The following is a 27,476-nucleotide window of genomic DNA, read 5'->3' on the forward strand; positions in this document are numbered from 1 at the left end:
TAAATGACCAGCACTTCTAACAGTTTGAGGATAGGATATCGCACAAAGTTCTAGTGTGTTGTGGATATGCATAATGACTGTGACAGTTACTGGTGGCTCGGCGTCACTTGTGGAACTAAGCTACAGCTATTTCTTTGAAATCCACCCTGTAGACTCAAGTGGAATCATGACCCATGGGGTGGAAGAGAAGTCCATTTGTAGAGTGTGCTGATGGAAACATTCTGCTGCTGAACACAAAAGAGTAACTGAAAGACTACTATTGTATACCTCTTATTCTCCTCTGTTTAATTGTTTGCCCTATTTGGCGGGTTCTTTCCATTCTCATTCATGGGGTCTTTCGTCTTTTTGAGACAAAGTCTTGCTATGAAGTTCAGTCTGACCTTGAGCTCATTTTATAGCCCAGGTTGGTTTCAAACTCGCAGTGATCTTCCTGCCTCTGCCTCCCAAGTGCTTAGATTACAGATATGCACTACCATGCCCAGCTAAGATCTTTTTCTTCCTTTGAGAGTATCATACTGGTATCTTCTCTTTTTACACTTTCAGTGAACAGCCAAGTATTGATCTTCCTGGGGTTGTCTTACATGTGATAGTCTTTTCCCCTGGTCCTCTCAAAGATTTCTTGTTGAAGACAAGGATTTCAGTGTTTGGTGTGACAGCTCTTAGAGGCGGTCCCATTCTCATGTTGTGACATCTCCACCAAACAAGCAACACCCTTGCAGGGAGTTTATCTTGACATCAGGAGGAAGAGACCTGTCCTCTGAGGGGCTCACTGAATGAGGTCAGGCCCACCAAGATGGTCTCCTATTATTTTTTGGCTCTGGCAGTAACCTAACTCCCAAACTGTGGAAGTAAAGTCTGTTATCTTCACAGTGCTGGGGACTATGCAGAGTATGTGTGTGGCTTGGGAAGCCTTGAGGATGTTTTTGAATTCATCTACCTCTGACTGTCAGGTCTGTTGTGAACACTACCTCACTGAGCCTGTCATTCTTTTAGGGCATAAAACTCTATACCTTGGGGTTGCAGTTATTTTCTAATTATAGGACTTATTTAAATTGCCATTACTGGGCTAGGGATATAGGTCAGCAGCATAAGCACCTGCTTGGCTAGTGTAAGGGCCTGAGTTCAATCCCTGGTACTAAAATAATAAAATATAATAATAATAATAATAATAATAGTCATTACTGCATTTCTGCAAGGGTAATAGCACCTAAACCAGGAGTGTGACTTTTGATCAATGCTTTTTCACTCCTGGTCGTCATAGGACCTCTTACCTACGTTTCGTGTGGCCTGGAAGGGACATGGAAATCTCAAGAAAACCAAGAAGTTAAGTGGAAACTCTACCTACCAAGCAAGAACAAAAGGAAATGATCATGTGAAATAAGTGACAATTACTAATGGAATATGAGAACACACAAAACTGGGTGCACAGAATTATCACATTAATAGACAGATTAGAGCCAGCTGTGGTATCACACACCTATAATCCCAGCAAGTTTGAGGCCATTCTGGGTTACAGAGCAAGACCCTATTTGAACCCCTACCAGAACCACCATAAAACAAATTGGAGACTGGGTGTGGTGGCATGTGGCTATAATCCCAGCGCTTGGGAGGCTGAAAATAGAAGGATTACTATGAGTCCAATCTGTGTAGTGAGACCCTGTAGACCTTGTCCTAAATACATTTTTTTTTAAAAAGGTGTTTATTGAGGTTTTTTTTTAAAAATTAATTAATTTATTTATTCATTTTGTGTGTGTGTGGCCAGTTCAGCCCACTAGGGGGCGGGGCTGGCTGGCATGTGGTGCTGGAGATTGAACCGAGGTCCCTGGGCTTTTGCTTAACTTAGCTTGTTCTAAGTAGGTGCTTTAGACCACTGAGCCATCTCACCAGCCCCCTAAATACATTTTTAAAAAATGGATGAAAGACGGTCCCCTGTAACCGTCACACTCAGTAGGCTGAGGCAAGAGGATTGCAAGCTGGAGCCCAGCCAGTGTAGCAGCCAAGAAAAACCCTGTCTCATAAGTACTAAATAGGGCTGGGCATTAAACAAACAAACAAACAAACAGACAACAACAACAACAACAAAAACTAAACTAAAATGCAAACCATTGTCATCCTGGAGTCAGGTCTTCCAGCCTCGAGAATCTCCTGTCCTCATGCCCAGGTATTCAGCCTTGGGGCTGGGGGCTGCTCCCTGATGTTCTCCCCACCCACTTCTTTCATAGTGGCCTGAGTGGAGTGCCTCCTCCAGGGCACCTGCGAACCTGCTAGGTCTTCTATGTGACGCTGTTATGACTCACACCCTTGTGGTATTATCAGCACTGCCAGGCCTGGTGTGCCCCTTGGCTCAGCCAGCCTCAGACACTGATCTTCTCTGGTTGCTACTGTTTTGTGTCACTGGACCATAACATTTCTACCTGTAGTTCAAGTCTACTATCTACCCTCCCTGACTCCTTTTGGTGCTATGCAACTATAACCATCCCCAGTTGCCTAGATCTGTGTTGCCATGGAGGCAAACAGGCTGTGGCCAGTGACCAGTGGCCAGCCCAGGTGGATGGGTAGGATGGGTCCCCGTTCTTCCCCTATTGATACACCCAGGCCTGGCTGGGACAAAGAAGCTTCCATTTTCCAGTAAGAGCTTCTGGAGGGAACCATAAGCCTGGGGCAAGGCTGGGCACGACTGGTGATGAAGGGCTGAGGACCAGAAGTCAGAGGTCAGCTTAGTTCTGCTCAGAGCGGTTAGGATAACTGGCCGTGAAGCTGCGGAATGTCAGGACTGGGCCAGCTGCTGACCTCACAATGGCGAGCTCTGCTGTCTCTGCCTAGCCGCCAGCTGCCAGCCTGCTGCATGTCCTGCTGCTGGGCATGTCCCTCCTCAGCAGCTATGAGGGCCTGCGGCAAGAGATCCAGAGGCTGGCACAGGAGAATGAGGAGCTGCGGCGGCTGGTGCAGCTCATCCAAGAAAACCAGGAGTTGAAGATGGTCCTCAGGAGCAGGGGCAGCAGCCTAGGCTTCTGTAGCTCGAGCTTTTTGGCTGATGTGGCTGCCAGTCCTCGGGTGCTCAGGCGCCGAACAATCAAATTCAAGGATGCTGAGAGAGGTGAGTAGTAGCACCGTCCAGATGCTGGGCAAAAGTACCTGTTGCAAGAGTATGACTTGCACTGGTGGAAGGTAGAGGAATATAAAGCAAGACCAAGGAAAAGGGTGGGGGGCTCTTTCAGGAAGTACACTTAAGTAGGGAAGAGGCAATATGTCTTAGGAAATGGCATCTGAGCAGAGCTGAAGCAAAATGAGACACCAGGTGGGAGGGACAACTTTCCAGGCCAGTAGTCAGTGCAGAGGTCCTGAGGTGGCAGTGAGTTTGCTGTAAGACCAACATTCTGGTGCAGAGGTCACTGCAGGCCTGAGGGACCTGAGGGCAGACTCTGTCACCCTGTGTTCTCTGGGCTCCCTGAATAGATGAGGGGAGGAAACAGCCCCACTTGGGAAGAGAAAGAATAGAAGGTAGGCCAGGGTAGGGCTGTGAACATCATTAGGCTCTGAATATATAACACGAAAGTAGAAATAACAGGACTTCTGGCAAGTCTGGTTTGTGCCAGATGAGAAGGAGGTGTGAGGGTTGCTTGTGACTTTGGCTCCAGTGCTGGAAGAGGGAGACACTCCTGGAATGGGCCCAATCGGAGGCAACCCTGGAATTTCAAGAGAATGGATGCTATGCTTTGGGAAGGGTCTGTCCGGGCAGAGCAAAGGGGAGACTTGAATGGGCAGGTAAGTGGGTCCTATAAGGCCTGAATTTCATCCCTGCTGTGGGACTGTGGGACATTACCAAGGGGAAGCCCGAGACCTTGAGGAGACCCCACCAGGCATGCCAGAAAGTGGCAAGGTAGGGCAGGTGGCAAGATGCTCCCAGGAGGCAAGAGTGGAGAGAAGGTAGAAGGTGAGATTTGCCAGAGGGGACCAGGAACTGGTGCTCTGGGCCTTTTTCAGTCTGTACTAGAGCATCTCTGGTGGAGAGGGCTCAGGAGAGGCCTGGGAGGTAGAGGAACAGGAAGTTGGAGACCTCAAGGAGCATCTCCAAGGGGAGCAGAGCCACTGTGTGCTGCTAGAGGGGGTAGTGGGGACAGGGCCCTTAGAAGATGTGTTTGTGAGCTTACAGGAGCTAATCCCTTGAATGAAAACAGAGGTGGGGTGGGGCTGAGGTAACACCTGTGGGCTGTGAGAGTACTTGGGGTAAGGGCATAGGTAGGCAGCTTGTGTGAGTACATGGCAGGAGATGGCAGTGGCTGAATGGTCATGGACTGAGGAGAGGCTGTGTTGGGGTTGGGTGGGAATGAGAGGGTAGGAGCACCCAGGGGATAGGGAGTGGGTGGAAGGCTAAGAGGTCTGTGCTGGGAGCCCTCAGCTGCTTACCACAGCAGCTTGGGACTGCAGCATGAACCTCTGCATCCTGGCTGCACTGTGATAATTCAGGCCCCAGCCAGACACAAGGGTGCCAAATCAGTAGAGAGGCTGGGGGGGGGGCACTGCCCTTGATAGGTGATCACCTGGAAGTGGCCAGCTCCTCTTTCATAGAGAAGTAGGATATGTGTGTCTGCTGCTGGGTTCAGTACCTGATGGGGGTAGGGGGCTGGAGCCCACCTTGCTTGGCCCAAGAAAGCCTGTAGAGTAGGGGAACCCAGTGAAAAGACCTAGGGAGGAAACAAGTCATAGGAGTAGCCAAAGGTAGTAACCAGGCAAGGTTGAAAGGTCAGGTGCCACAGCTTGTTGAGTCACATCTCTTTCATCTGTCTTGTGGCAACTTGGACTGGGCACTGGGTCCATTTCCTTCTGAATCCTGTCTTTCTTTGCCTGTTCATTCATCTCTTATCACAGGGAGAAAGACCTAGGCTTCTGGAAGGAACCTGAGGAGCTTTGTTGCAGCTTGGGGTGCTACCCTAACACACAGCTAGTCCACTCCATTCAGGCCTCTTAGGCCCAAGCAGTTCTTGAAGGCCACCAGGGATGATGGGAGATGTGGGCTATGGTTTGTCCTAGCCTTCTTGCATCAGGCTGGTACACTAGGTCAGGCTGGTGAGCTCAGCTGACCACTCAGATCTCAACAGCTGCTCCACTAGGGCTACCTCACAGCAGCTGAGTGTCCCAGCTGCTCCTCTTGTTTAGTGGACTGTGAGAGTACGCCCAGCCAGTGTCCAGGTGGCTCATATGTCAGGATTCCTCCTGGAGCTGATATCAGGTGGCAGTCTCTGCTTACCGTGTAAATCCTCCTATACTTCCTTGATGATGTCACAGTAAGCTTAGGGATTTGGCCTAGCACTGGTACAAGAGGGTCAGCCAGCCCATTTCAGGAGAACGTGTTTTCCTGGGGCATAATTCCCATGGAGTAACAGCAAAGAGCCAACTAGATCAGAAACCAGCCCTGACCTCACTTGCAGTCTTTGCCTGGGTGCCTCCTTCATCCACCTTTCTGTCCCTCACCCTGTCCTTACAGTGCTAGCCCCTGGCCTGGGTGTGTGTGTTGGGGGGTCACCAACAGGCGTGTGGGGTGGGGTGTTTCACTCCAGGGTGGTTAGGTTACCTCACCTCTTTGTTTTGCCTGCTTCATTCCTCTGCTATTGCCACTCACCACAGTTCGCTGGCTCCCTTTAGAGCAGTCAGAGCACATAGGGGTTCTTGCTTCTTAGGGGTAACCAGTTTCTCTAGCTGGGCACGGGGAGGTTGGTGTCAGGCACGTACGCTGGGTAGCACAGCCGCTAGAGCCAAGGTGCCCTTGAGCCCTGCTTAGTCTCTCAGGCCTTCAGTGCCAGGGTTGTTACTGGCGGTGAGCGGGAGGTGCCTGGTCAGGCCCGGGACTTCAGACTTACGCAACCAATTGTGTGGGGCGGTGCGCGGCTGTCCAGGGGGAGGGCTCGGCAGGCCCCTCCCCGGGGTAGGATAGGGCCAGCGGGACTGCGAGCTTCGGGACAAACCCAAGGGACCTGGAGCAGTTCCTCAAGGTGGGCCCTGCGCAGGGGTCTTGCCCTTTGCGCCAACGCCTTCCCCACCCCTCCTCTGTCAACTTCCCCACTCCTTCTCAGGCCAACTCCAGGACTGCAGGCTTGTCCCAGCTCCACCCCTTTATTGCACAGGCCCTGCTTGGTCCCCAGAACTGGTAAGGCCCAGGCAGGGAAGGCTGAGGGAAGAGAGAGGCAGGGGCTCCTCCCACTGCCCAAACCCCAATCCAGATACTCTTCGTGCCAAAAGAGCTTGGTCCCCCACCTCAGAGCTCCAGGGTCCAGTGACACCTACTTCTCTGCCCCATGTGTTGACTTTCAGGCCAGCCAGAATCCTGAGACCTGGGGAGATGGGGGCGAGGGGGTGGTAGGCTAATCAGCTGGGGTTTGGCTCTGCTCAGTCACCTTGGGAACTGATCTTGTAGCTCTAGCGGTGCCTAGGCTCCAGTGGAGCCTCTGCTTGGTGATCTGCCCCACACAGACATGACCCAGGCCTCCTGCTGGCTGACAGCCTCCTTTGTCCAGTTCTTCCAGGCCTACCAGTTGAGGGACCACTGCTAGGCACCCGCTGCACCATCATGGGTAGCCCAGAGGGCCGCTTCCATTTTGCCATTGACCGCGGTGGCACTTTCACGGACGTCTTTGCCCAGTGCCCAGGAGGGCGTGTGCGAGTGTTGAAGCTGCTCTCAGAGGACCCCGCCAACTATGCAGATGCTCCGACAGAGGGCATCCGCCGCATCCTGGAGCAGGTGGGCCTGGGCAGAGGAAAGGGGTCTGGGCAGGGAGCCTGGCTTGGGGCCTGATGCTGATTATGTGGTCCCCAGGAAGGGGGCATTCTGTTGCCCCGGGACCAGCCACTGGACACCAGTCGCATTGCCAGCATCCGCATGGGTACCACTGTAGCCACGAATGCTCTGCTGGAGCGACAAGGGGAACGGGTGGCCCTGCTGGTGACACGTGGTTTCCGAGACTTGCTGCACATTGGCACACAGGCTCGCTCAAACCTCTTTGACCTGGTGAGCGCTCCCACGGTAGCAGGGTGCTGGGAGGTGTGGCCTTTACACCCAGGGTTGCTGTGACTCGGGGAGGGCTGTTGGTGGGAGGCTTATTGATGGGCCAAGTCCACACTAGTGGACAGAAGTTTCTGGGCACTTCCAGCTGGACTTTGTGTCCTCTAACCCTCAGAGTAGGCTCCTGGTGCGCTGTCCTGCCAATACCATGCCCTGTTCTTGACCCCATGAGCCCTGTTCTAGGGGTGGAACCCACACCCATGTTGGGTCTAGAAGAAGCATCTTGTATAGGGGCAGGGGAGCTGGCCACATTCCTCTCAGATGCTGCTCCCTGGGTATCATTCCCGGGCCTGCCTGCTGGCTTGTTGGGACATATTCCCTTGCCTGCACTGCCCCACCCACACAGGACTTTGAAAGGATTCTCAGGCCTGGGTGTCCCTGAGCCTCTGCCTGCCCCCAGGCTGTGCCCATGCCAGAGGTCCTGTATGAAGAGGTACTAGAGGTGGAAGAGCGTGTCGTGCTACACCGCGGCGAGCCAAGTACTGGGTCACCTGTCAAAGGTGTGGGTGCTGCCTTTGGCAGTGGGTCTGGGGTGGGCAGATCTTGGCAGCCCTTGACTGGGGGTCATGGGCTCCTGCAGGCCGCACAGGGGACCTGCTGGAGGTACAGCAGCCTGTGGACCTGGGGTCGCTGCGTGGGAAGCTGGAAGGACTCCTGTCCCGGGGCATCCGGAGCCTGGCCGTGGTGCTCATGCACTCGTACACGTGAGCAGGGGATCACGCTGTGGGTAGAGGGATATGGGCCTGGAGTGGTGGTGGGAGGGCACAGGGCCTCAATGGGAAATACAGTGTGCCCCTGGGTTTCTATTATAGGTGGGCTCAGCATGAGCAGCAGGTGGGCATGTTGGCTCAGGAGCTGGGCTTCACGCATGTGTCCCTTTCCTCGGAGACCATGCCAATGGTACGTATTGTTCCTCGGGGACACACGGCCTGTGCAGATGCATATCTTACACCTACCATCCAGCGCTACATTCAGAGCTTCCGCTGTGGCTTCCAGGGCCAGCTAAAGGTAAGGCCCCTGAGCACCCCACTCCATCCTTGCCTTTGTGCCTAGGCCCCTGGAGTCTAGTACCTCACTTCCCACCTTCCCATCACAGGACGTACAGGTGCTCTTCATGCGCTCTGATGGTGGCCTGGCACCTATGAACGCCTTCAGTGGCTCCCGAGCTGTGCTTTCTGGACCTGCTGGAGGTGTGGTTGGCTATTCAGCCACCACCTACCAGCTAGAGGGTGGTCAGCCTGTCATCGGCTTTGACATGGGAGGTATAAAGGCTTTGACATAGGTGTTTTGGGGAGGCTCAGCTGGGCACATGATTCTTTGGGTAACTCCCTAGTATCCCATCCTGCTCCAGGTACATCCACAGATGTGAGCCGCTATGCTGGGGAATTTGAACATGTCTTTGAGGCCAGCACAGCTGGTATCACTCTCCAAGCCCCACAGCTGGACATCAACACAGTGGCGGCTGGTGGAGGTTCGCGCCTCTTCTTCAGGTCAGCTCTTATCCCCTCACCTGGCCAAGACCCCCAGCTCTTCCTCCTGCCCCACTTCACTTGCAGTCCTCCATCTCCCAAGGTCTGGCCTCTTCGTGGTTGGGCCCGAGTCAGCAGGTGCTCATCCAGGCCCTGCCTGCTATCGCAAAGGTAAGAGCTCACGCCTGCTCCCATGGGCCTTGTCCCCTCCAACTGCCCCAGGCCCTCCCCACACCAGTCCCATCTCTACTGCCCACTCCTGGCCCTCTGCCTTTGGCCCCCATCTCCAGACTGTGCCTGCCTCCTAGGGGGCCCTGTGACAGTGACAGATGCTAATCTGGTTCTTGGTCGCCTGCTGCCTGCCTCCTTCCCCTGTATTTTTGGGCCGGGAGAGGACCAGCCACTGTCTCCTGAGGCTTCCCGAAAGGCCCTGGAGGGTGTGGCCACTGAGGTCAACAGCTTCCTGACCAGTGGCCCCAGCCCAGCCTCCCCGCTGAGCCTGGAGGAGGTGGCCATGGGGTTTGTGCGTGTGGCCAATGAGGCCATGTGCCGGCCCATCCGTGCTCTCACACAGGTATACCAACCTTTAGTCATTCTTACTTGCCTGTCTCAGCCTAGCCCTGGCCCTTCCCTCATACCTCCCGCTTAGCTGGCCCAGCAGGGGTGAGAAATAGGGGGCTGGACAGAGGTGGAGTAGGGAAAGGTCACTGACCCCTCCTGGATCCCCAGGCACGAGGCCATGACCCCTCAGCTCACGTGCTGGCCTGCTTCGGGGGAGCTGGTGGGCAGCATGCTTGCGCCATTGCCCGGGCCCTGGGCATGGACACTGTGCACATTCACAGGTGGGTCTGGGCGTGGGTGCACTGGTGGGCATGTACTCCTGAACTGTGGGAGCTGGCTTTGCATCACCTTGTCCTCCCCATCCTCTCAGGCACAGTGGGCTGCTGTCAGCACTGGGACTGGCCCTGGCAGATGTGGTACATGAGGCACAGGAGCCTTGCTCTCTACCTTATGTACCTGAGACCTTTATGCAGCTGGACCAGAGGCTGAGTCACCTGGAAGAGCAGTGTGTGGATGCCCTGCAAGCCCAGGGCTTTCCCAGGTGGGCTCCCAGGGCTGCTGTGAAGAGGACCTTCCTTACTGCTCAGCAACCTTCCACGTGGTCCTGGGCCCTTCAGGGCAATGGTCAAGGAGGATCTTGGAACTCTGAGCACCTAAGAAAGCAGGACAGGTGTCCTTAAGGCCATTGAATGAATGCCTCTGTCTACCATAGGTCCCAGATTAGCACTGAGAGCTTCTTGCACCTGCGCTACCAGGGCACTGACTGCGCCCTGATGGTATCTGCTCATCAGCATCCAGCCACAGCCCACTCTCCTCGGGCTGGTGACTTTGGGACAGCCTTTGTGGAGAGGTACATAAGCCTTTTATCCTGGGAGGCTGAGGGTGCCCTGCAGGTCTAGCTGCCTTGCCTTAATGGCTTCCTGGGTGGGTGAGTTACAGGTACATGAAAGAGTTTGGCTTTGTCATCCCTGAGCGGCCTGTGGTTGTTGACAATGTGCGGGTGAGGGGCACTGGCCGCAGTGGTCTTCATCTGGAGGATGCCGCCAAACCCCAGACTGGTCCTCCTCGGTTGGAAAAGGTTGGTGGTCTGGCTTATACTGGTCACCCACATCTGTGGGACATAGGGTTAAAGGGGAGTCTAAGCCCTCTTGAGGGGCCACAAGGAAGGTACTGGATCTAGGAGTCTGGCTCATTTCATACTCTCTGCAGGTGACTCAGTGCTACTTCGAGGGGGGTTACCAAGAGACACCTGTATACTTGCTAGGAGAGTTGAGCTATGGGCATCAGCTTCATGGGCCCTGCCTCATCATTGACAGCAACAGGTGGGCTGAGGTTTGGCCTGGTTGGAGCCTTGAAGAGGTGAACTGTGGGGTCTCTTGGGGGTTCTCTGGCTCAAGGCTTCAGAAGCCTGAGATTTTCATGGATCCTAATGTTGGGGTATTCCCTGGTCAAGGGAGTGGGATCCCTGGTTGGGAAGGGTCTGTCCTGGCTCCTTTCAGCCCCCATGTGTAATGCCTACCCCTAGTACCATCCTCGTGGAGCCAGGTTGCCAGGCAGAAGTGATTGAGACGGGGGATATCCGCATCTCTGTGGGTGCTGAGGCCCCCAGCGCAGCAGGCACCAAGCTTGACCCCATCCAGCTATCCATCTTCTCACATCGCTTCATGAGCATTGCTGGTGAGTGGCCATTGCTCTCCTCCCACAGGCCAGCTGCTTGTGGCATAGGGGTTCTGCATACTGGACAGGTTAGGCACAGATGAGGCAGCTGGTAGCATTGGCTCCTCTCACAAGGAATGTAATGGGAGTTGTATACCAAGGGAAAGCATGACCAAGGGGAAGGGAAGGATCCATGCTGGTGACAGGGCTGGTGGATTTGGGTTTGGGATGGCACCACCTGCTACAACAGCAGGCTACAGGCAAGGCAAGAGTCTTCATGTCCCTCATATCTAGGAACAGAAAGTAGGCTGGTGCAGTGAGTTCACCTGTTTGGAGTTAGGCCAGGTGCTTTGGAGGGTCAGTGTCTGTGCCCAGAAATTAGGTTCTTGCTGTGCCAGGCAAGGCAGAGGGCAGAAGGGAGGTCCTGGGTTCTGGTTAGGAGCTTCAGGCAGGCTGGAGAGAAATCTGGTGCGCTCCACAAAAGGCCAAGATTCATTGGCTGCAGCTTCACTGCCAGTGTAGGCTTGATGCCACCCTGGTCTTCCCCAGAACATGGGACAAACTACCGGAGGCCATGCGGGTCTTACTCCTCCAGTTTCTGGGGCCATGTTCTGGGGCCATGTCGTGGGTGATGAGGCCACTGAGTGCCTGGTTACTCAATGTCCCCAGAACAGATGGGCCGTATCCTACAGCGCACAGCTATTTCTACGAACATCAAAGAACGCCTTGACTTCTCCTGTGCCCTCTTTGGGCCTGATGGGGGGCTGGTCTCTAATGCTCCCCACATCCCTGTGCACCTGGGAGCCATGCAGGAGACTGTGCAGTTTCAGGTATAGTGCCCCCCGCACCTCCCACTTACCCTTACTTCCCCTCCCCCACTCACCTACCTCCTGGTTTCAGATCAAGCATTTGGGGGCTGACCTCCACCCTGGTGACGTGCTACTCAGCAACCATCCCAGTGCAGGAGGCAGCCATCTTCCTGACCTGACTGTCATTACACCGGTGAGGAGTGCTGCCTGGGAACTTTTTGGTGGGGGTGGGGGGGGAAAGGCAGCTAGCAGCTGACTATTGATTTCTACCTGCTAGGTGTTTTGGCCAGGTCAGTCACAGCCTGTGTTCTACGTGGCCAGCCGAGGGCACCATGCAGACATTGGGGGCATTACACCAGGCTCCATGCCTCCTCACTCCACCACACTGCAACAAGAGGGTGCTGTCTTTCTGTCATTTAAGCTGGTCCAAGGGGGTGTCTTCCAAGAAGAGGGTGAGCAAGAGTGGGGACCAGGATGGGGCTTATCATGTTGGGATGCGCCATTGCTACTGGCAGCAGGCTGTGCCGACTCTGAGATACAGGTGGTAGCCCTACCAGGCAGTCACAGATGTGGGAGGCCAGAGAGGTGTCCCAAGTTGAGGGGAAGTAACAAGGGCAGGGAGGAGGGTTGGAATAGAACACCAATGGCCACTCTCAGTGCAGCCAACACAAAATCCTTGATCATTAGGAGCTAGCTGGGGCCAGGGTATAGATCATAGAGGGACAGTGCAAACATGGAGCAGGGGGCACAGTGGCCCTGGGGCCTCATGAGCCAGATTAGAGGGGAGTCAGTTTTCCCTAGGTGCAGAGTGGTCCTGGGAGCAGATCTGCACTGCTTTCCAGGGTGGAAAGGGAATCCTTGCCTAGATCTGGGCATCCTGTAGTATGGAGGGTAGGGCAGATGCCTGGAAGTCTTGAAGGCTAGTGGCAGCAGTGACTGAGGGCAGGGCAAGTGGAAGGTGTCAGGGAAGTGTTTCCCCCCTCCGCCCAGAGAGGGAAGAGGGACCTAGAAGGGGAAGGAGAGATGAAGGAGGGGTTTGTTGAGGGATGAACCTGTGTTCCCCTTGCCCCCATTTACCAGTGAGGCCATTGGCAAAGCTGCCTGCCCAGGGTGACCTGAGATGCTGGGCCATGAAGGTTTTCAGGGAACTTAAGTCAGTAGGGGAGGTGGGGAGCCTGTGGAAAGCCAACATGGGGGGCTGCAATGGCTGTGGAACAGGTGGCCCAGGATGTAGAGGCTGGCTCAGTGCTTTTTAATCTGTCCAGCGGTAACAGAGGCCTTGCGGGCACCAGGCAAGATCTCTGGCTGTAGTGGAACTAGGAACCTGCATGACAACCTGTCAGACCTCCGTGCTCAGGTGGCAGCCAACCAGAAGGGCATCCAGTTGGTGGGGGAGCTCATTGGGCAGTACGGCCTGGAGGTGGTACAGGCCTACATGGGCCATATTCAGGTGGGTCTGGGAACAGGTGCATGGGGACAGTGCTAAGCCTGTCTCAGGATAGCTGGGCTACCCTGAAAGTGGCATAGCTGCAGCTTATCTCTTCTTGCCAGGCAAATGCTGAGCTGGCAGTCCGTGACATGCTTCGGGCCTTTGGGACCTCCCGGCAGGCCCAGGGTCTGCCTCTGGAGGTGTCTGCAGAGGACCACATGGATGATGGCTCCCCCATCCGCCTTCATGTGCAGATCAATCTGAGTCAGGTCAGGACTATTGGAGAGGTGGGGAGAGACTGTCAGACCTCAGAAGCCTTGCTGGCTGCAGAGATGCTGAGCTCTCCCTTCTCCTGCCCCTCTTCCTTGCAGGGCAGTGCTGTATTTGACTTCAGTGGCACTGGGCCTGAAGTGTTTGGCAACCTCAATGCCCCTCGAGCCATAACACTGTCTGCCCTCATCTATTGCTTGCGTTGTCTTGTGGGCTGTGACATCCCACTCAACCAGGTTGGTAGGGGCGTGGTATATGATATGTGGGAGGTCCTCACCAAGGCAAAACCGCCCCCAGCTGATCAAGAGTGGGTGGAGACTAGATGTTTCAGGGGCTAGAACCCCAGAGAGATCAATTCTAACTGCACCTGGCTACCTTCTACCTGCACACAGGGCTGCCTGGCTCCTGTGCGTGTGGTGATTCCTAGAGGCTCCATCTTGGACCCGTCTCCAGAGGCTGCAGTAGTGGGTGGCAATGTTCTCACATCGCAGCGTGTGGTGGATGTCATTTTGGGGGCCTTTGGGGCCTGTGCAGCCTCCCAGGTACAGCTGGGTGGGGTGGCCATAGCTCTGGGGCTGCTAGACTGGCTAGTAGTACAGGGAGTACATGCCCCACCGCAGCCAAGGGCAGTGACAACTTCCTTGCCAGGGTTGCATGAACAATGTGACACTGGGCAATGCCCGCATGGGCTACTACGAGACAGTGGCTGGAGGTGCAGGTGCAGGACCTGGCTGGCATGGGCGTAGCGGTGTGCATAGCCATATGACCAACACACGCATCACTGACCCTGAGATCCTGGAGAGCCGGTGAGCAGGGTGAGGGGTGGGCAGCTGGGGGAAGTGCAGTTGGCTGACCTGAGTTCCTGTCTGTGCAGGTACCCTGTCATCCTGCGGCGCTTTGAGCTGAGGCCGAACTCTGGGGGTCGAGGCCGCTTCCATGGTGGTGATGGTGTAGTCCGAGAGCTGCTTTTTCGTGAGGAAGCCCTGCTGTCTGTGCTGACTGAGCGCCGTGCGTTCAGGCCCTATGGCCTCCACGGTGAGTGGCTCCCAGCCCCTCCCTCTCCGGACCCAATCTGGGCTCCAAGTTGGACTTTGCTGGGTCTCCCCTCCCCAGCTCTCCTACCTCCCTACACACTCTTGTACTTTGCCTCCCGCTAAGGTGGTGAGCCAGGTGCCTGTGGCCTAAACCTGCTGATCCGCAAGGATGGGCGCACAGTGAATCTGGGTGCAAAAACATCGGTAACTGTGTACCCTGGGGTAAGAGTCGCCTGCTATTTCTCTTCTGTTCTTCAGCCTTCTACTGAGTTATAGTCCCTTGGAGACTTGTAAGTCACTGTTGCCCAAACTTGCTATGATCCTCTACCTCAGTTTCCCAGAATGTTGAGATTACAAGTGTGTGCTACTGCACTGGTAGAATCTGTTGCTCACTAGGCTTCTCAAGAGGTCTAGAGGGACAGGTACTGCTTTGGCTGGGGGCAGGGCATGCTTACTCTGAACTTATACCTGTCCTCCACAGGATGTGTTCTGCCTTCACACCCCTGGTGGTGGGGGCTACGGGAACCCAGAAGACCCTGCCCCACCTCCTGGCTCACCCCCACAATTTCCAGCCTTCTCCCAACGTGGCAGTGTCTATGAGTACCGCCGGGCCCAGGAGGCTGTGTGAAGACCTCCACAATAAAGATTTCCTTAAGTCTCCTAGTTCTGGGGTATGGCTGTTTCTGCACTGTGGTCTTGTCACCTGCCATACCTGTGGTCTGCGTGCTAGGGTCAGGCAGATACTGAATGGTCCATGAGCCCTGCCAGGACTGTACTGGACATCCCTGTTCTACCTTCCTAGGGCAGGAGTTAGGTTGAGAGGTGGTCCCATAGCTGGCCGATCTAGCCACACTTTGCTGGCATTTGAGGAACGTGATACTGTCCAATCACCAGGCCTGCTAGGGTTTAGCTGGGTGGTCTCAGCAGGGCTCCTGCCTTGCAGAGGTGGCAATCTTTCTCTTGCTCCATGAGCCAGGGCAGGGTATCCCTTGCTGTTTGGCTCCTAGAATTCCACTCATCTCTGCAGCATCTCCAGAGGTTTGCATGTGTTTGGGATTAACCCTGTTAAGGGGCTGAGGAGGGTGGACTCAGCAGGAGCTTCCCAGATGGGTCACTTCCAGCCTCTCACCCAGGCACAGTACCAGGGCCTAGGGAACTAGTTGGCAGAGGACTTTGAAATAGCTGAGGAGCTTGTGCCACAGTGGCTCCCGCACATGTGCTCAGAGGGGCCTTGGCTCAGCTTTGCCCAGAACTTCACCTCACCTAGCAAGTAGTCAGGAGGCTGAGACAGGAGGATTGCTGCGAGTTCATGGTCAGCCTGCGATACAGAGTGAGCTCATGGTCACCCTGCAATGCGTGTGCAGCCCTGTCTTAAGCAAATCAACAAACCACATATATGAAATTTAGATCACCCAGCAGCCTTCAGACTGCATGACCTAGGTGTCCAGCAGTGACAGCTATGTGTAGCATCAAGGCTCATCCTTTAGGGCTGGGGGTGTGCAGTGAGATCATCCTAGGGACACATGGCCCCCAACCAGATGCTGATCTGTTCACCCCCAGGGCATTTCATCGGGATTCAGTGAATAGACTAGGAGGTGGGGAGCAGAGATGCAGGAAGGGGTCTGCTGCTGCCATAGAGAGAAGAGGTTGGGAGGTCAGGGCCCTTTTTCAGGGCTCACCAGTTGGTGTGTTCACATGTGTGTGGTGTAGAAGCCCCTCAGTGAGACACCCACCCACGATGCCTAGCTAGCTACACCTCCAGTGTTAGCATTTGACCATTTTACCTTGAGGCTCATTCCTTTCCACTTGAGCACCCAGTGATGGGGTGGGGAGGGCCTGTGTCCTAGTGGACAGCAGACCCTTGGAGGCCAGTGCATTCTCCTAACAGGCACTGGGGAAACAACAGAGGGTGGTGGAGCAGCAGGTAGTGTGAGACCAGGAGGAGCCTTCTGCCTAGCAGCTTGAAGTTGGTCCCAAGCTGCACACACAGCGCGTCCACATCATGCAGCAACACTGGGCTGCATGGAGATCAAACAACTCTTGTAGGCGTGCAAAGTCCAGGTCATGGTAACCCAAGCCATCAGCATTGTACCTAGCACTGCAGGCCACAACTGGCTGCATTTGGTAGTTCACAAAATAAAGGCCACAGGCTGGCCAGCAGGGCAACAAGCATACTGTGCCTATGCAGCAGGTTGCTAAAGTGTACCAGTCTGTCAAGGAGCAGGCACAGATTGGCTTCCAGCCCTACATGAGATACTCTTTGTCTTGTCCACCCCTGAAGCTACAGATGGACACGAAGGGCTCTACACTATACAAGTAGAGTCTGGGGTGCAGGCACACACTCTGAGTGTGGGCAGGTAGAGGACCACTAGGAGGAGGACAGTGTGCTGCACCTGGCTCCTCACCTGTCAGATAGGGCCTCAGGCTCCCCAGGTATCCCCTGACCACCTCTCCACAGCACTGCAGGTTCTGGCTCCTGAGTGCAAAGACCTAAAGCCAATGGGAGGCAGCTCACTGCTCTACACAGTCCTCCAAAAGGCTGGCTCATAAGAGCTTCCACTCTGCAGACTGCAGAGTAGGGACTTTGGATCTGCCCTATGATGCCCCCTCCTGGGCATGCCATCCAGCTAGAAACCACTCTCTGAGCACTCTCTGGCAGTGGTTTCATAGGTTTCTAGAAGATGCTGCCACTCCCAGGCCCTGCTTGTTCCCTTTGGATGCCCACCTTTCTAATTCCAGAAGTAAACCAACACTCACCCTTCAATCTTCCTGGTACAAATACTTTTTATCATCATCACCATCATCATTGTGTTTAGTTTTGAGACAAGGTCTTACTATGCATTCTAGGCTGGCCTCAAACTAGGTGATCCTCCTGGCTCAGCCTCCCAAGTTCTGTGATTATAGGCCTGCACCATTATTCTCAGCCAAATGCCTTTAAAGTGATACTGCAGGTTTGGATCAGAACTGCCTTCCACCCAGGTTGCCAAGGAGAGAGAGGGGCTTCTGGCTGTCCTCTGGTCAGGCTGGAACAAGTCCTGCCCTGACTATCCCAGGAACTGAGCCAGAGGCTGAGCTGTCTGACTGGATCCCCTGAAGTTGTTGGAGTACTGGGATGGGGGCTGGGGAACAGAAGGCAGCAAGCTCCTGGGGCCTGGCATCCGGGCCGAGAGCCTCAGTACATTCCACACCCCTCTGTCTTGAGTTCACCTTGTAGTTGACAGGACTCCTGTTTGAACCCAGACCTTATGGCTTCTCCTGCCAGCCTGGCTGGCAGTTGCTGGTGCTTTCAGACCCTTCTCAGTTGGTGTCTTTCTCAGCACCTCCCTAGCCCAGCCCTGCCCCCTCCCTCAGGCAGGGGCTGCCCTTTTCTGCTTTGTGGGCCAGTGGGCACTCTAGGCTTTCCCATGCTCCCTTCTTTTCTTCCACCCCCAACCCATCCTGGTCTAAACCCCTCAGCTTCAATACCACCCACAGTCCTTCCCATCTTAGTCTAGGTCACCACCAGTATTCAGTCCTACTCCAGTCCCCCTTTCGTCTCCTGTGCTTCCTCCCTATCCAGCCCGTGTGCCTGAGCCCCTCTCCAGCTCTGAGCTCCAGGACCTCCAGGCTTCCAGACTTTGGGCATCTTGGAAAGGGGCTGGCATCTCCCTGACTGTCCTCTGCCCGGGAGGGTGAGACTGTTGTCTTCTGGCTCTCTTCCCTCTACTGCCTTCCTGTCCTTTAGGCCCTGAAGCTCCCTGCACCCTAGTTCCTACCATGGAGGAAGGGACTCCCCTCCCAGCCTGCTCCACTCCTTCACAATTTTTGTTCTTCTTGATCCGAACCTCAGAGTTTTCATTGCTTCCACCACCAAGGAAAGGAGATCTGGGGGCTCTGATGTGCAGCCAGCTTCCAAGCCTTGCTGCAGAGCTCTCTCCAGGGTATGGGTGTGGAACTTCACAGCAGGCATGATGAAGGAGCCTGCTTCAGGAGTCTGGCAAGCCACCCAAAGGCAGCAGCACCCCAGAACAGCCTGGGTCCAGTGGTAGCCTCTGTGGGAAGATTTAATGGCTGTGCACAGGACTGCAGAGTAGAGCAAGCCTGGGCCAGCCAGATGCCAGTGTCACCAGATGAACATTGGCTTGCCATCATCATGCGCCAGCTGGTTGAGGCAGGAGAGCAGGAGCAATGCATCAGTGAGCATGTTAGGGTGCACTGTCTCCACCAGCACCCGCTGCAGGAAGTCCATAGTGTAGGAGCCACCCTCGGATGCAGCCAACTCTGGCCGCTCACGCAGTATACCATAGGCATTCACTAGCTGCTCCGTCAGGGCAGGATGCACCCGTCCGTTATAGCCCAGACTCTGCAGCTTATTCATGATGCTCACATAGCGTTGTGTGAGTGTCTGGCACAGTTCCTCATCCAGCTTGTGGTCATTGGGGTTCAGAGAAGCCTGCAGGGAAAGTGGCCATCAGAGACGTTCTGACCTCATCCTGGTCCACAGGCAGGCAAGGGGACTAGAGGGTAAGTGTGGCTGGAGAGTTGGATATGGTGGGCCACAATCTGAGGGGGTGCACAAGGAGGAGGTCCAAGGGAAGAGGCCAGAGGGAATGTAGGGTATGGGAGCCCGGGTGGCTAAGCCTGAGGGAAAAGCCCCCAAAGCTCAATCCAACCCACACAGGGCCAGTGGCTCCCCAAAACTCCTCAAGGACATATCCTTGTGGCCTGTTTTATCTACCAGCAGATATTTGAGATTGGAACGAGGCCACCAGAAGGAATAGGTGAGAATTTGGAGGCATAAGAAAAATGAGGCTTTGCATGTCTCCAGAATTGCCTGGTCCCAGAGTCTATGGGTCTTTCCCAGGCTTTCTCCTGGCTCCTCGGCCTGCTGCCTCTCTGCCTCCTCTGAAGGCTTCCTCCTTCATTGTCTTGGGTTCCATCCTGAGAGGGGCCCCTGTCCCCAGCACTGTGGGTCCTAGGGGCCCCAGTGCCTGGACAGGGGGCTCAGTGGCACCGATTTGGTCTCTACTCACTTTCTCATCCACCGTACCCCCAACTGGACAGTAACTTCATCAGGCAAAGATCCTTTCTAACTACTACTAAGTGCTTCTGTTGTACCAGTTATCTTCCTAATTAGAGGAAACTTCATTCTCCTATATGTATTTATTTTTAAAACCAAGAAGATAAAAAAAAAAACATAAAATGGCCAAGGTGCTCAATTTAAAATTAAGTGAGCTTCTTTTTTTTTTTTTTTTTTTTTTTTTGGTGCTGGGGATTGAACTCAGGCCCTTGCGCTTGCCAGGCAAGTGCTTACTCAACTGAGCTATTTCCCCAGATAGGAAGAGGATGGAAGCTGAACATCTTTTTTTTCCAGCTTCTGCTGCACCAAAGCACATGGCTTTTGGAAGGAAGGTGAACATGACAGGGTGGTGAAACTTCCACATACAGATGAGCATCTGAAGTAGAGGACTGGTAAGACACTATTTCTTCAGCTGCATCTGTGACAGATTGGGGACATCTGACTAGGTACCTGCATGCTCTCCTGGGTTAGCGGAGTGTCCCCTAGGAAAGTTCCTTGTTTTATTGGGATTGGGCAGTACAACCAACAAGCCCAATTTTACATCCATCTTGGAGCATCGCTAACCTGAACATGTACAATAAACTGTTACCTACTTACATCAGCTAGTGTGGATTTTGTTGTCTGCGACCAAGCACACTGACTGATTTGCCTAAGAATTGGTCTGATGAATAGCCTGCAATACACTGCACACTTAATGGGAAGACTGTGTTCTTGTCAAGTAGATACAGGACAGAGTTGTCCACATGACCTGGTACTTGGGGTATTCTGCCAAAGAATCTAAGTATCAGCTACTATATGCTAAGTAAAGAAATGAGATTCAGGGTTTGGGTGTAGTTCAGCTTGTCTGATATGCAGAAGAGCCTGGGTTTATTCCCAGCACTAAAGAGGGAGAGGAAGAGAGAGTGAGTGAGAAAGATTTAAGATCATTATGAGTAACAGGATTGCACAATGTGTGCGTGTATTCACATATCATATGGCATCTCATTAATACTGCACTTTTTTGTTCTTACATATCAGTTTAAATATATTTGATTAAAAGGGAATATAATAGTTGTATTGGCTGGAAAGAAAAGCCAAGACCATATACAATTTATTAGAACTAGAAAGTGGGTTTGGCAAGGTTTCTGGATACCAAATCATTTTGCAGAAGTCAAAATATTCTTAGCAGGCCAGTGAATGGCAGCAAGGGGCACTAGATACTTGTGGCTGTGTCCAGACCCTCCTTACACTGTCCCTGTTCCTCCCACATGGACACAGCTGGACTCAGGGTCTCCTAGACTAGGGTGCTGAGAACAGAGCACAGAACATTTTTCCATAGAGGAGATCTTTGTAACTGCATAGAAAGTGATGGGTGTGACCAGTAGGAATGCTTTTAGTTGGCTTATAAAACATGCCATAACTACAAACTCATAAAAAATGCCCAGGGTCAATGAAAAGTCAGCAGTGAGTCTTCACTGAATAATGGGGCTCAATCCAAGCTTTTCAGTCACGTGGCCTAACGTTATATGGCAGTCCTGAAGTAAATGACTAGATCTGAATAGAATTTAGGGAGTCTAGCAGCCACTGGCACTGGAGTTAAGAAAAACAAACTTTTGAGGAAGGGAAATGAAGTCCTGCTGTGGCCTGGTCATGCCAGGATCGTACATCTGTGAGTCCAGGAAGGCTGGTTGGATGGCCACATTAGTACAGTCCCATGAGGTTCCTATAGTTTGGCTGTGCATCTCAGAGGGAGCTCTCACCTGCCCTATCAAAATAGCCTTCCTTGCCTATCTTGCTGCCCCTTATCCCCATTTCTATCTAGGCTATCCCTTCACTCCTACTAGCTGAGGCTCTACACTCTGCCTGCATGCTGGCCTGGAGGCATCCTGGACAGATGCAGATGTGGATCAACAATTGGTCCCTAGGCAGCTGGATGGGCTGGAGACCAGGAGGTAGATTTATGATTCCTAAATGAGACTAGATATTAATTCAAAGTGCAGCCTACAGAGAACCACTCTTAAGTGTGAGTCTAGGTCCTGAAAAACAGGTCTCTAAAGTGGGGCCCTAGAACAGCTACTCCCAAGAAGAATGAGGGTCTCTGGGAAGCAAGGATATAATGGCCAAAGTGCTAGCCACTGCTGATAGAGGGATGATGGGTGTGGAAGTAGTGATGGAATCTCTTGGGCAGAGTGTCTAGCATCAGGTTGCCAATGGGGTTCACAGGGTGCCACATTGGTTTGCATTCCTCGGACACTGAGAAACACTGCTCTTTCCTGTTCTTCTTTTTTCATAAAGAGTCACCTGTTAGTGCTGTGACAGCCTAGGTGGTATCTCCTATGCTAAGGGTAAAGGAACCACAGGAGAAGGGTACTGGCACAGCCTATCTCTAGTTATCAACTTCCATTTAAATGTCCATTTTCACACAAGAAGCTTCTTTTCACAGTAATTTCTATAGAGACAATGAGACTTTTGCTTATAATCAAGTGTTGTCTTTGCCAACAAGACATCAGATGCCAAAATTTAGAAACCTAATTATGTTTCTACAATGTGTTTGCCAAGTTTTAAATTACCCTGGGCAGTCTGCACTGCAAGAGAGTGGTGGTGGTCTTGGACAGCGATGGAGGGTCAGCAACTGCACCAGAGGGTTCCCTTGACATAGCAACATAAACCACAAGGTGCTGAGGATGATGACCTGCAGAGATGGCGGTCTACAAATCAGCATACCTTAACCCATCAACCAATGTAAAGCTACTCAAGATTTGAACCAGTTTTCCCCTGAAACTTGATGAACTGATGCTCAAACTCATACTGAAGGGAAGAGCCAACTGATGTAGAAGAGCAAGAAGGGGCCTGCCCAACTCTGTCCAACTCTGTTGACCTCCCATAATGAGGTCAGCGTGGGCGAGAGTGAGATTGACTGGAGAGCCCACACAGATGCAGGTTTCGGTGGAAACTGAGGTAGGCTCTGGGCAACCAGTCCTGCTGTGTCCTGGTCGTGCCAGGATCTGACATCTGCGAGTCCAGGAAGGCTGGCTGGATGGCCACATTAGTACAGTCCTGTGAAGTTCCCATGGTTTGGCTGTGCATCTCAGAGGGAGCTCTCACCTGCCCTATCAAGATAGCCCTCCTTGCCTATCTTGCTGCCCCTTATCCTCACCTCTATCTAGGCTGTCCCTTCACTCCTACTAGCTGAGGCTCTGCACTCTGCCTGCATGCTGGTCTGGAGGCTTCCTGACATATTGGGCCTTCTGAGTCCTGCTGGCTTCTGAGGCTAGATGAGGGCTGTCAATCCTCAGGAGAAGGAATGCCCCTTTTACACCATCCAGTATGATCAATTATGGGAAGAAATCAGATTCAAGTGAAAATACCAGATTCCAAACACTTCAGAAAAACACAGAATAAATAGAATATGGAAAATGTAGAATATTTTCAGCTATTGGAAGAATTTATTTAGCTCATTGGTACATGTGTATAGTGTATAATGTTTATATTTCTTGTGGGAAGTTGACACATGTACATAATCTCCCTACTTCCTATTATTTGTGTATTATTTTGCTGTTTATTTTGACTCTGGGCTTTTTTTTTTCCAGAACTGGGGATTGAACTCAGGCCCTTGTGCATGCTAGGCAAGTGCTTATTTTACTAAGCTATCTCCCTGGCCCCTGGGCAGTTTTGTGTCTAAGTAGTTTATTTAGGATTTTTACATCAAAACATGAAGTTTACAAACAATAGGGGAAAAGGTCAATATTTCTGACATTAAAATTAAATATAGGGTCAGGGATATAGCTCAGTGGCACAGCACCTGCCTGGCAAATGAAAGGGCTTGAGTTCAATTCCCAGTACCAATTCCATCTCATCTTGAAAAGGGTGAGATGGGGAATGGCTGGGAGCTGGGTTCTGTGGCAGAGGCCTATAATCACAGCACTCTGGGAGACTGAGATGGAAGAATCACAACTTTGAACCCAATCTGGCAACTTAGTGAGACCATGTCTCAAAATTTAAAAATGACAGCTGAGGACATAGCTCAGTGGCATAGTGCCTACCTGGAAAGCAAGAGGCCCTGAGTTCAATTCCCAGTACCAAGAAACGAAATAAATAAATAAATAAATAAATAAATAAATAAAAAAAAATTTAAAAGTGCTGAGTAGCTCAGTGCAAAGCCTTGGGTTCAGACCCCAGTGCCACCCCCAACCCCCATCCCGACCTCACCCTCATGCACACAGAAGCAGAGTTTAGGAACACAAGTGAGACCATTTTCCCAAGAGAAGCCCAGTGACTGATAAGCAGGTTGGTGCCCCCGCTAACTTGCCCCCAGCAGCCCCATGTTGCCTGGGAAGGAGCTTCCAGGGGATTCACAGGCTGCTCTGTGGTGTCCAGTGCAGTGCAGACCCGGACCTCCCATGGACTGTCACACATAGTGGCTAATGATGTGGAGATGTGCTCCAGCCCTCCCAGAGAAGGCAGCTAAACACCTTGGGAATACACCGGAATGAAGTCCCACGTGACAAATCTGCCAGCTGCTCAGCATCTCCAGGGCCTGTCTCCTGGCTCAGCCCCTGGAAACTAGGGCCACCCATCTGAAGGCCACAGGGGTGACAAAGGTGGAGAGCTACCTGCCCACTCTTGAGACTCCCTACCTTGGTCTTCTCTGGAGATCCCAGAGATCTGCTGACGGCAGGGATGGATGCACTGGGCTTCCTCCACTGCAGGGCCCCCCTTGGATTCCAACATGTTTAGCGTCACTGCAGGGAGGGACCCTTAGTGGCCAGCACACCACCCCATCCTTGCAGGCCCCCTAGCAACAAGAAGATGGATGACCACATACCTGGATGATCTTCTCAGGAATGTTGGAAACGGTGAAGCCATAGAGGCGCACACGCTCTGGGAAGATGCTGGACAGGATCCTGCGATCCAGCTGGAAGGCGATCTCCCCCACTAGCCTCTCCCAGGTCAGCTGCTTTGACTCTGGAGACGACAGGAGGTCTCAGCTGAGTGGGGATGGGTGGGGGGACCACATTAGCAGTCTAGGGAGGATCAGGGTAGATGGCCTGGGGGCCCCCAGGAGAGCACTGAGCCCTGTGATGTCACTGACCTCGGGAGCCATCAGGGAATTTGCTAGTTTTGCGGTGAGTCAGTTTCCGCTCCAACTCCAGGATGCTTTTCCGGTTTGTCTCCGTGGTACGTGAACCCCGGGTGTCCGTGATGGAAGCCGGGAAGGACGTGGCGCGAGGTGGGGTGTGAGGGTTTCGTGGAGGAGAGTTGGAGGTGGCCAGTGGCCGAGAGGTGGAATGGGTAATGCTCAAAGGGATACAGCTGGCAGAAGCTTGGGGGGGAGGGGTAGGGGTAGGGTTAAGGACTCTACCAGCTGGGGAGCTGGTTAGGGAGGTGGGGACTGAAACAGGAACCTTTTGTCCTTGCGGAATACTCGGCTGGGTCTGGGCATCTGAGGTGCCATAGGAGAAGGCCATCATTGGACCAGGTGTGGCTACAGTACCCACAGGGGCAGAGGGAGGGAGGGCTGTGCCCATAAACGGCATGTTGAGGGGCTCTGGCTCGTGAGTGGGCTGTGGGTGTTCACTGGAGAGTGCTAGTGATTTGGGAGGGGGAAAACATGAGAGGAAGGGCATTAGGGAGTAGCAGGAAAAGAGCACAGACTGGCCCTCCCGGGACACCCTGCACCCCTGCCCTGCCCATTACCTTTGGAGATAGCTGCATGCCCTGTCCCAACTGAGGAGGGGGGCCCAGAAGGACTTCCTTGGAGTGGCTCGGCCAGCCGCAGCCCAAGGCTGCTCATGGGGTTGGCTGGAAGGTTCTGTGAGACACCTATAGGGGCAGCGGTGGAAGTGAGCAGGGGGCTGCTCAGAGAGACAGGAACTGTGCCTGCTCCAGGGGCCATCAGGGGGCTGCTTTTAGATGTGGCCAGGGGGTTTGCTAGGGGGCTGCTTGGAGGCAGGGAGCCAGTCGAGGTCAGGCCCAGGGAGCTGGCCAGGGTGGCCCCAGGGGATACTGCTATGGGACCCATCAGGTGGCTGGGCAGGGGACCAGTGGAGGGCAGGCCCAGGGAGCTGGCCAGGGTGCTCCCTGGAGAAACAGTCATAGGACCAGCCATGTGGCTGCTCATGGGGCCACTCAGGATGCTGGAGAACGGACTGCTCTGTAACCCAGGAGCTGGGCTGGAAAGCAGCATGTTGAGAGGGCCGGTCAGGGGGCTCATGCGGGAGCCAGCTGTAGGGCTGGGGTGTGGGCTGCTCAGCATGTCGACCAGGGGTGCCAGGGCCACAACCCCTACTTCTTCCAGGGCTGATTCATTTGCTGCTGCTGGGGATGGGGACAAGAAGACACCTGGGAGACACAGAGAGAGCACTGAGAGAGGAGCAAGGGAGGGGCAGGAAGGGTCTAGACAAGGTGCTGGGCTGCCTCACTTCTTACAGTGTCAGGGCAATGACCTGTAGGATAGCTAGAGGTCTATTCCATGCCCACCTTGGAGGACCCTGGATTTGGGTCCCATTGCAGCCCTCAGTCATGTCCCCTGCACTAAGCTGAGGACCCATCACCCAGGAAAGGAGTTTCTCAGGATTACCAGGTAGCCAAGCTGGGGTAGGGGGTGATAGGGGTCAGAACAGGTAGAGCCTGATACAGCCCAGGGCGCACACACAGTCCACCTAAGCAGGGACTGGAGGGTGAGGAGGGCAGCTAGGACCCCTGGGTTCCTCTGGGGGGGGTCTGGAAGTCCATTTCCCATGTGTTCTGGAGGAGATCTTGAACGATCACACACTTGGGGAGAAGTCCTTTGGAAGCACAGTTGTTTCTGTAAAGAGGCAATTTAGCTTAGAACTTCCACTTTGTTGTTACTGGGGTGAAAGCAGCACATACTTCTTACAGGGAAAGAACAGAAACAGGAAATGAAAAAGCCTGAAAAACCATTGATAGTCCAGTCATCCCATGCTTAGTCATTGTTGAAGAGCTCCTTACTGCCATGGAGACTTTACACTCACATTGATCAGGGATCGATAAAGGGTCAGGCAGTAAATATTTCCAGCTTTGCCAGTCACATAATCTCTGTCCCAACTACTCAAGTCTGCCATCCTAGTGTGAAAACAGTCAAAGAAAGCTCAGAAGTGAATGACTAAGGATGTGTATCAATAACCTTTTTAATGGACACCAGTGTTTGGATTTCATGTACTTCTTGTGTGTCAGAAATTAGTATTCTTTTGATTTTTTCCAACCACTTAAAAAATGTTTTTGTAATACTGAGGATGCAGCTCAGGATCATCTCACTGAACTATATCCCCAGACCTTTATTTTCCATTTTATTTTTTTATTTTGAGACAAGGTCTTACTAGGTCACTAAATTGCCTAGGTTGGACTCAAATTTACATTTCTCTTGCTTCAGCACTTGCTGGGATTACAGGCCTGCGCTATGACACATGATTTGTAAAATCGATTCGTAGTTCATATTTGTGTACAAACCAGAGGCAACTGTCTGCTGGGAATGTTACTAGTGTGACGTTACTGGCAAGTCAGGGCAAGAAAGATGGGGAGGCCTGGATGGACCTTGGCTAAGCTCCTCAGAGGAAGACAGTCTAATCTGAGCTTCCATCAGATTGAATTTTATACAAAGTCAGTAAAGAGAAAGTGGTAACTTTATGACTACCAATGATGCAGGTCACAGAAAGCAGAACATCAAAATATATGATGCAAAAACCACAAGGTGGCACTGAATGGTAACTACCCAGAGCTAGGCCAAAGGGTCAATGACACAGGATGCAGATGATGTAATTTAAAAAGCTGGTCTAATATACAACAGAGGGATTAAACAGCAGATTTGAGAAGACTGAAGAAAGAATCAGCAAATTTAAACTAAATTGATTGAAATTATCCAGTGGGAGAAATAAAAGGAAAAATGAACAGAGGTTAAGAGACACGAGGGACACCAACTAGCATACTCCCTGCTCTTTTTCCTGGAACTTGAGAAAAGAAAAAATTGAAAAAAGTGCTTGAAAAAAATCAGATCTAATAACTTTGCAAATTTGGTAAGAGACTTAGGCAGGGTCTGGGGATTCAGTCCTGGCCTGCCATGCCAGCCCCGCCCTCAGGGTGGGCTGAGATGGCGAATAAATCTGGATGTGGTGGTGCACCTGTAATCCCAGCTC

The 27,476-nt window shown here is 52.9% G+C and overlaps 3 protein-coding genes across 9 annotated transcripts in view; 1 reads left to right on the forward strand and 2 right to left on the reverse strand.

The window, feature by feature from the left end:
• Positions 1-5,839, reverse strand: part of Exosc4 (exosome component 4) — an 18,912-nt gene extending 13,073 nt beyond the window's left edge. Inside the window, exons 1-2 of one of the 2 annotated variants that reach the window (XM_023723883.1) lie at positions 5,578-5,839; positions 1,277-1,341 (exon numbers count right to left, since the gene is read on the reverse strand). In XM_023723883.1, coding sequence (XP_023579651.1) covers positions 1,277-1,300 — 24 coding nt within the window. In that variant the 5' untranslated portion in view covers positions 1,301-1,341; positions 5,578-5,839. Of the gene's footprint in view, positions 1-1,276; positions 1,342-2,103; positions 2,198-5,577 lie in introns of those variants that run through there. The other variant, XM_023723884.1, reaches the window with a different exon arrangement.
• Positions 1-14,948, forward strand: part of Oplah (5-oxoprolinase, ATP-hydrolysing) — a 29,089-nt gene extending 14,141 nt beyond the window's left edge. The window contains exons 1-27 of one of the 5 annotated variants that reach the window (XM_023723873.1): positions 2,843-3,097; positions 6,513-6,736; positions 6,812-7,003; positions 7,458-7,557; positions 7,638-7,761; positions 7,870-8,065; positions 8,154-8,319; positions 8,409-8,547; positions 8,630-8,697; positions 8,835-9,100; positions 9,256-9,368; positions 9,458-9,628; positions 9,800-9,937; positions 10,027-10,165; positions 10,297-10,409; positions 10,613-10,764; positions 11,413-11,573; positions 11,644-11,745; positions 11,830-12,004; positions 12,818-13,002; positions 13,104-13,250; positions 13,353-13,487; positions 13,644-13,793; positions 13,900-14,057; positions 14,126-14,286; positions 14,410-14,507; positions 14,767-14,948. In XM_023723873.1, coding sequence (XP_023579641.1) covers positions 2,863-3,097; positions 6,513-6,736; positions 6,812-7,003; positions 7,458-7,557; positions 7,638-7,761; positions 7,870-8,065; positions 8,154-8,319; positions 8,409-8,547; positions 8,630-8,697; positions 8,835-9,100; positions 9,256-9,368; positions 9,458-9,628; positions 9,800-9,937; positions 10,027-10,165; positions 10,297-10,409; positions 10,613-10,764; positions 11,413-11,573; positions 11,644-11,745; positions 11,830-12,004; positions 12,818-13,002; positions 13,104-13,250; positions 13,353-13,487; positions 13,644-13,793; positions 13,900-14,057; positions 14,126-14,286; positions 14,410-14,507; positions 14,767-14,913 — 4,155 coding nt within the window. In that variant the 5' untranslated portion in view covers positions 2,843-2,862 and the 3' untranslated portion in view covers positions 14,914-14,948. Of the gene's footprint in view, positions 1-2,842; positions 3,098-5,901; positions 5,991-6,016; positions 6,146-6,512; positions 6,737-6,811; positions 7,004-7,403; positions 7,558-7,637; positions 7,762-7,869; positions 8,066-8,153; positions 8,320-8,408; positions 8,548-8,629; positions 8,698-8,834; positions 9,101-9,255; positions 9,369-9,457; positions 9,629-9,799; positions 9,938-10,026; positions 10,166-10,296; positions 10,410-10,612; positions 10,765-11,412; positions 11,574-11,643; positions 11,746-11,829; positions 12,005-12,817; positions 13,003-13,103; positions 13,251-13,352; positions 13,488-13,643; positions 13,794-13,899; positions 14,058-14,125; positions 14,287-14,409; positions 14,508-14,766 lie in introns of those variants that run through there. The other 4 variants (XM_004638886.3, XM_023723874.1, XM_023723875.1 and 1 more) reach the window with 4 other exon arrangements.
• A 2,882-nt stretch (positions 14,949-17,830) lies between these two features.
• Positions 17,831-27,476, reverse strand: part of Spatc1 (spermatogenesis and centriole associated 1) — a 29,800-nt gene continuing 20,154 nt past the window's right edge. Inside the window, exons 2-5 of one of the 2 annotated variants that reach the window (XM_023723945.1) lie at positions 25,021-25,665; positions 24,416-24,910; positions 24,149-24,288; positions 17,831-18,717 (exon numbers count right to left, since the gene is read on the reverse strand). In XM_023723945.1, the coding sequence (XP_023579713.1) occupies positions 18,388-18,717; positions 24,149-24,288; positions 24,416-24,910; positions 25,021-25,665 (1,610 nt within the window). In that variant the 3' untranslated portion in view covers positions 17,831-18,387. Of the gene's footprint in view, positions 18,718-24,006; positions 24,066-24,148; positions 24,289-24,415; positions 24,911-25,020; positions 25,666-27,476 lie in introns of those variants that run through there. The other variant, XM_023723946.1, reaches the window with a different exon arrangement.

Source organism: Octodon degus, unplaced genomic scaffold (genome assembly GCF_000260255.1).
Source record: "Octodon degus isolate 3935 unplaced genomic scaffold, OctDeg1.0 scaffold00104, whole genome shotgun sequence".
In the NCBI taxonomy this organism is placed as follows: Eukaryota; Metazoa; Chordata; class Mammalia; order Rodentia; family Octodontidae; genus Octodon; species Octodon degus.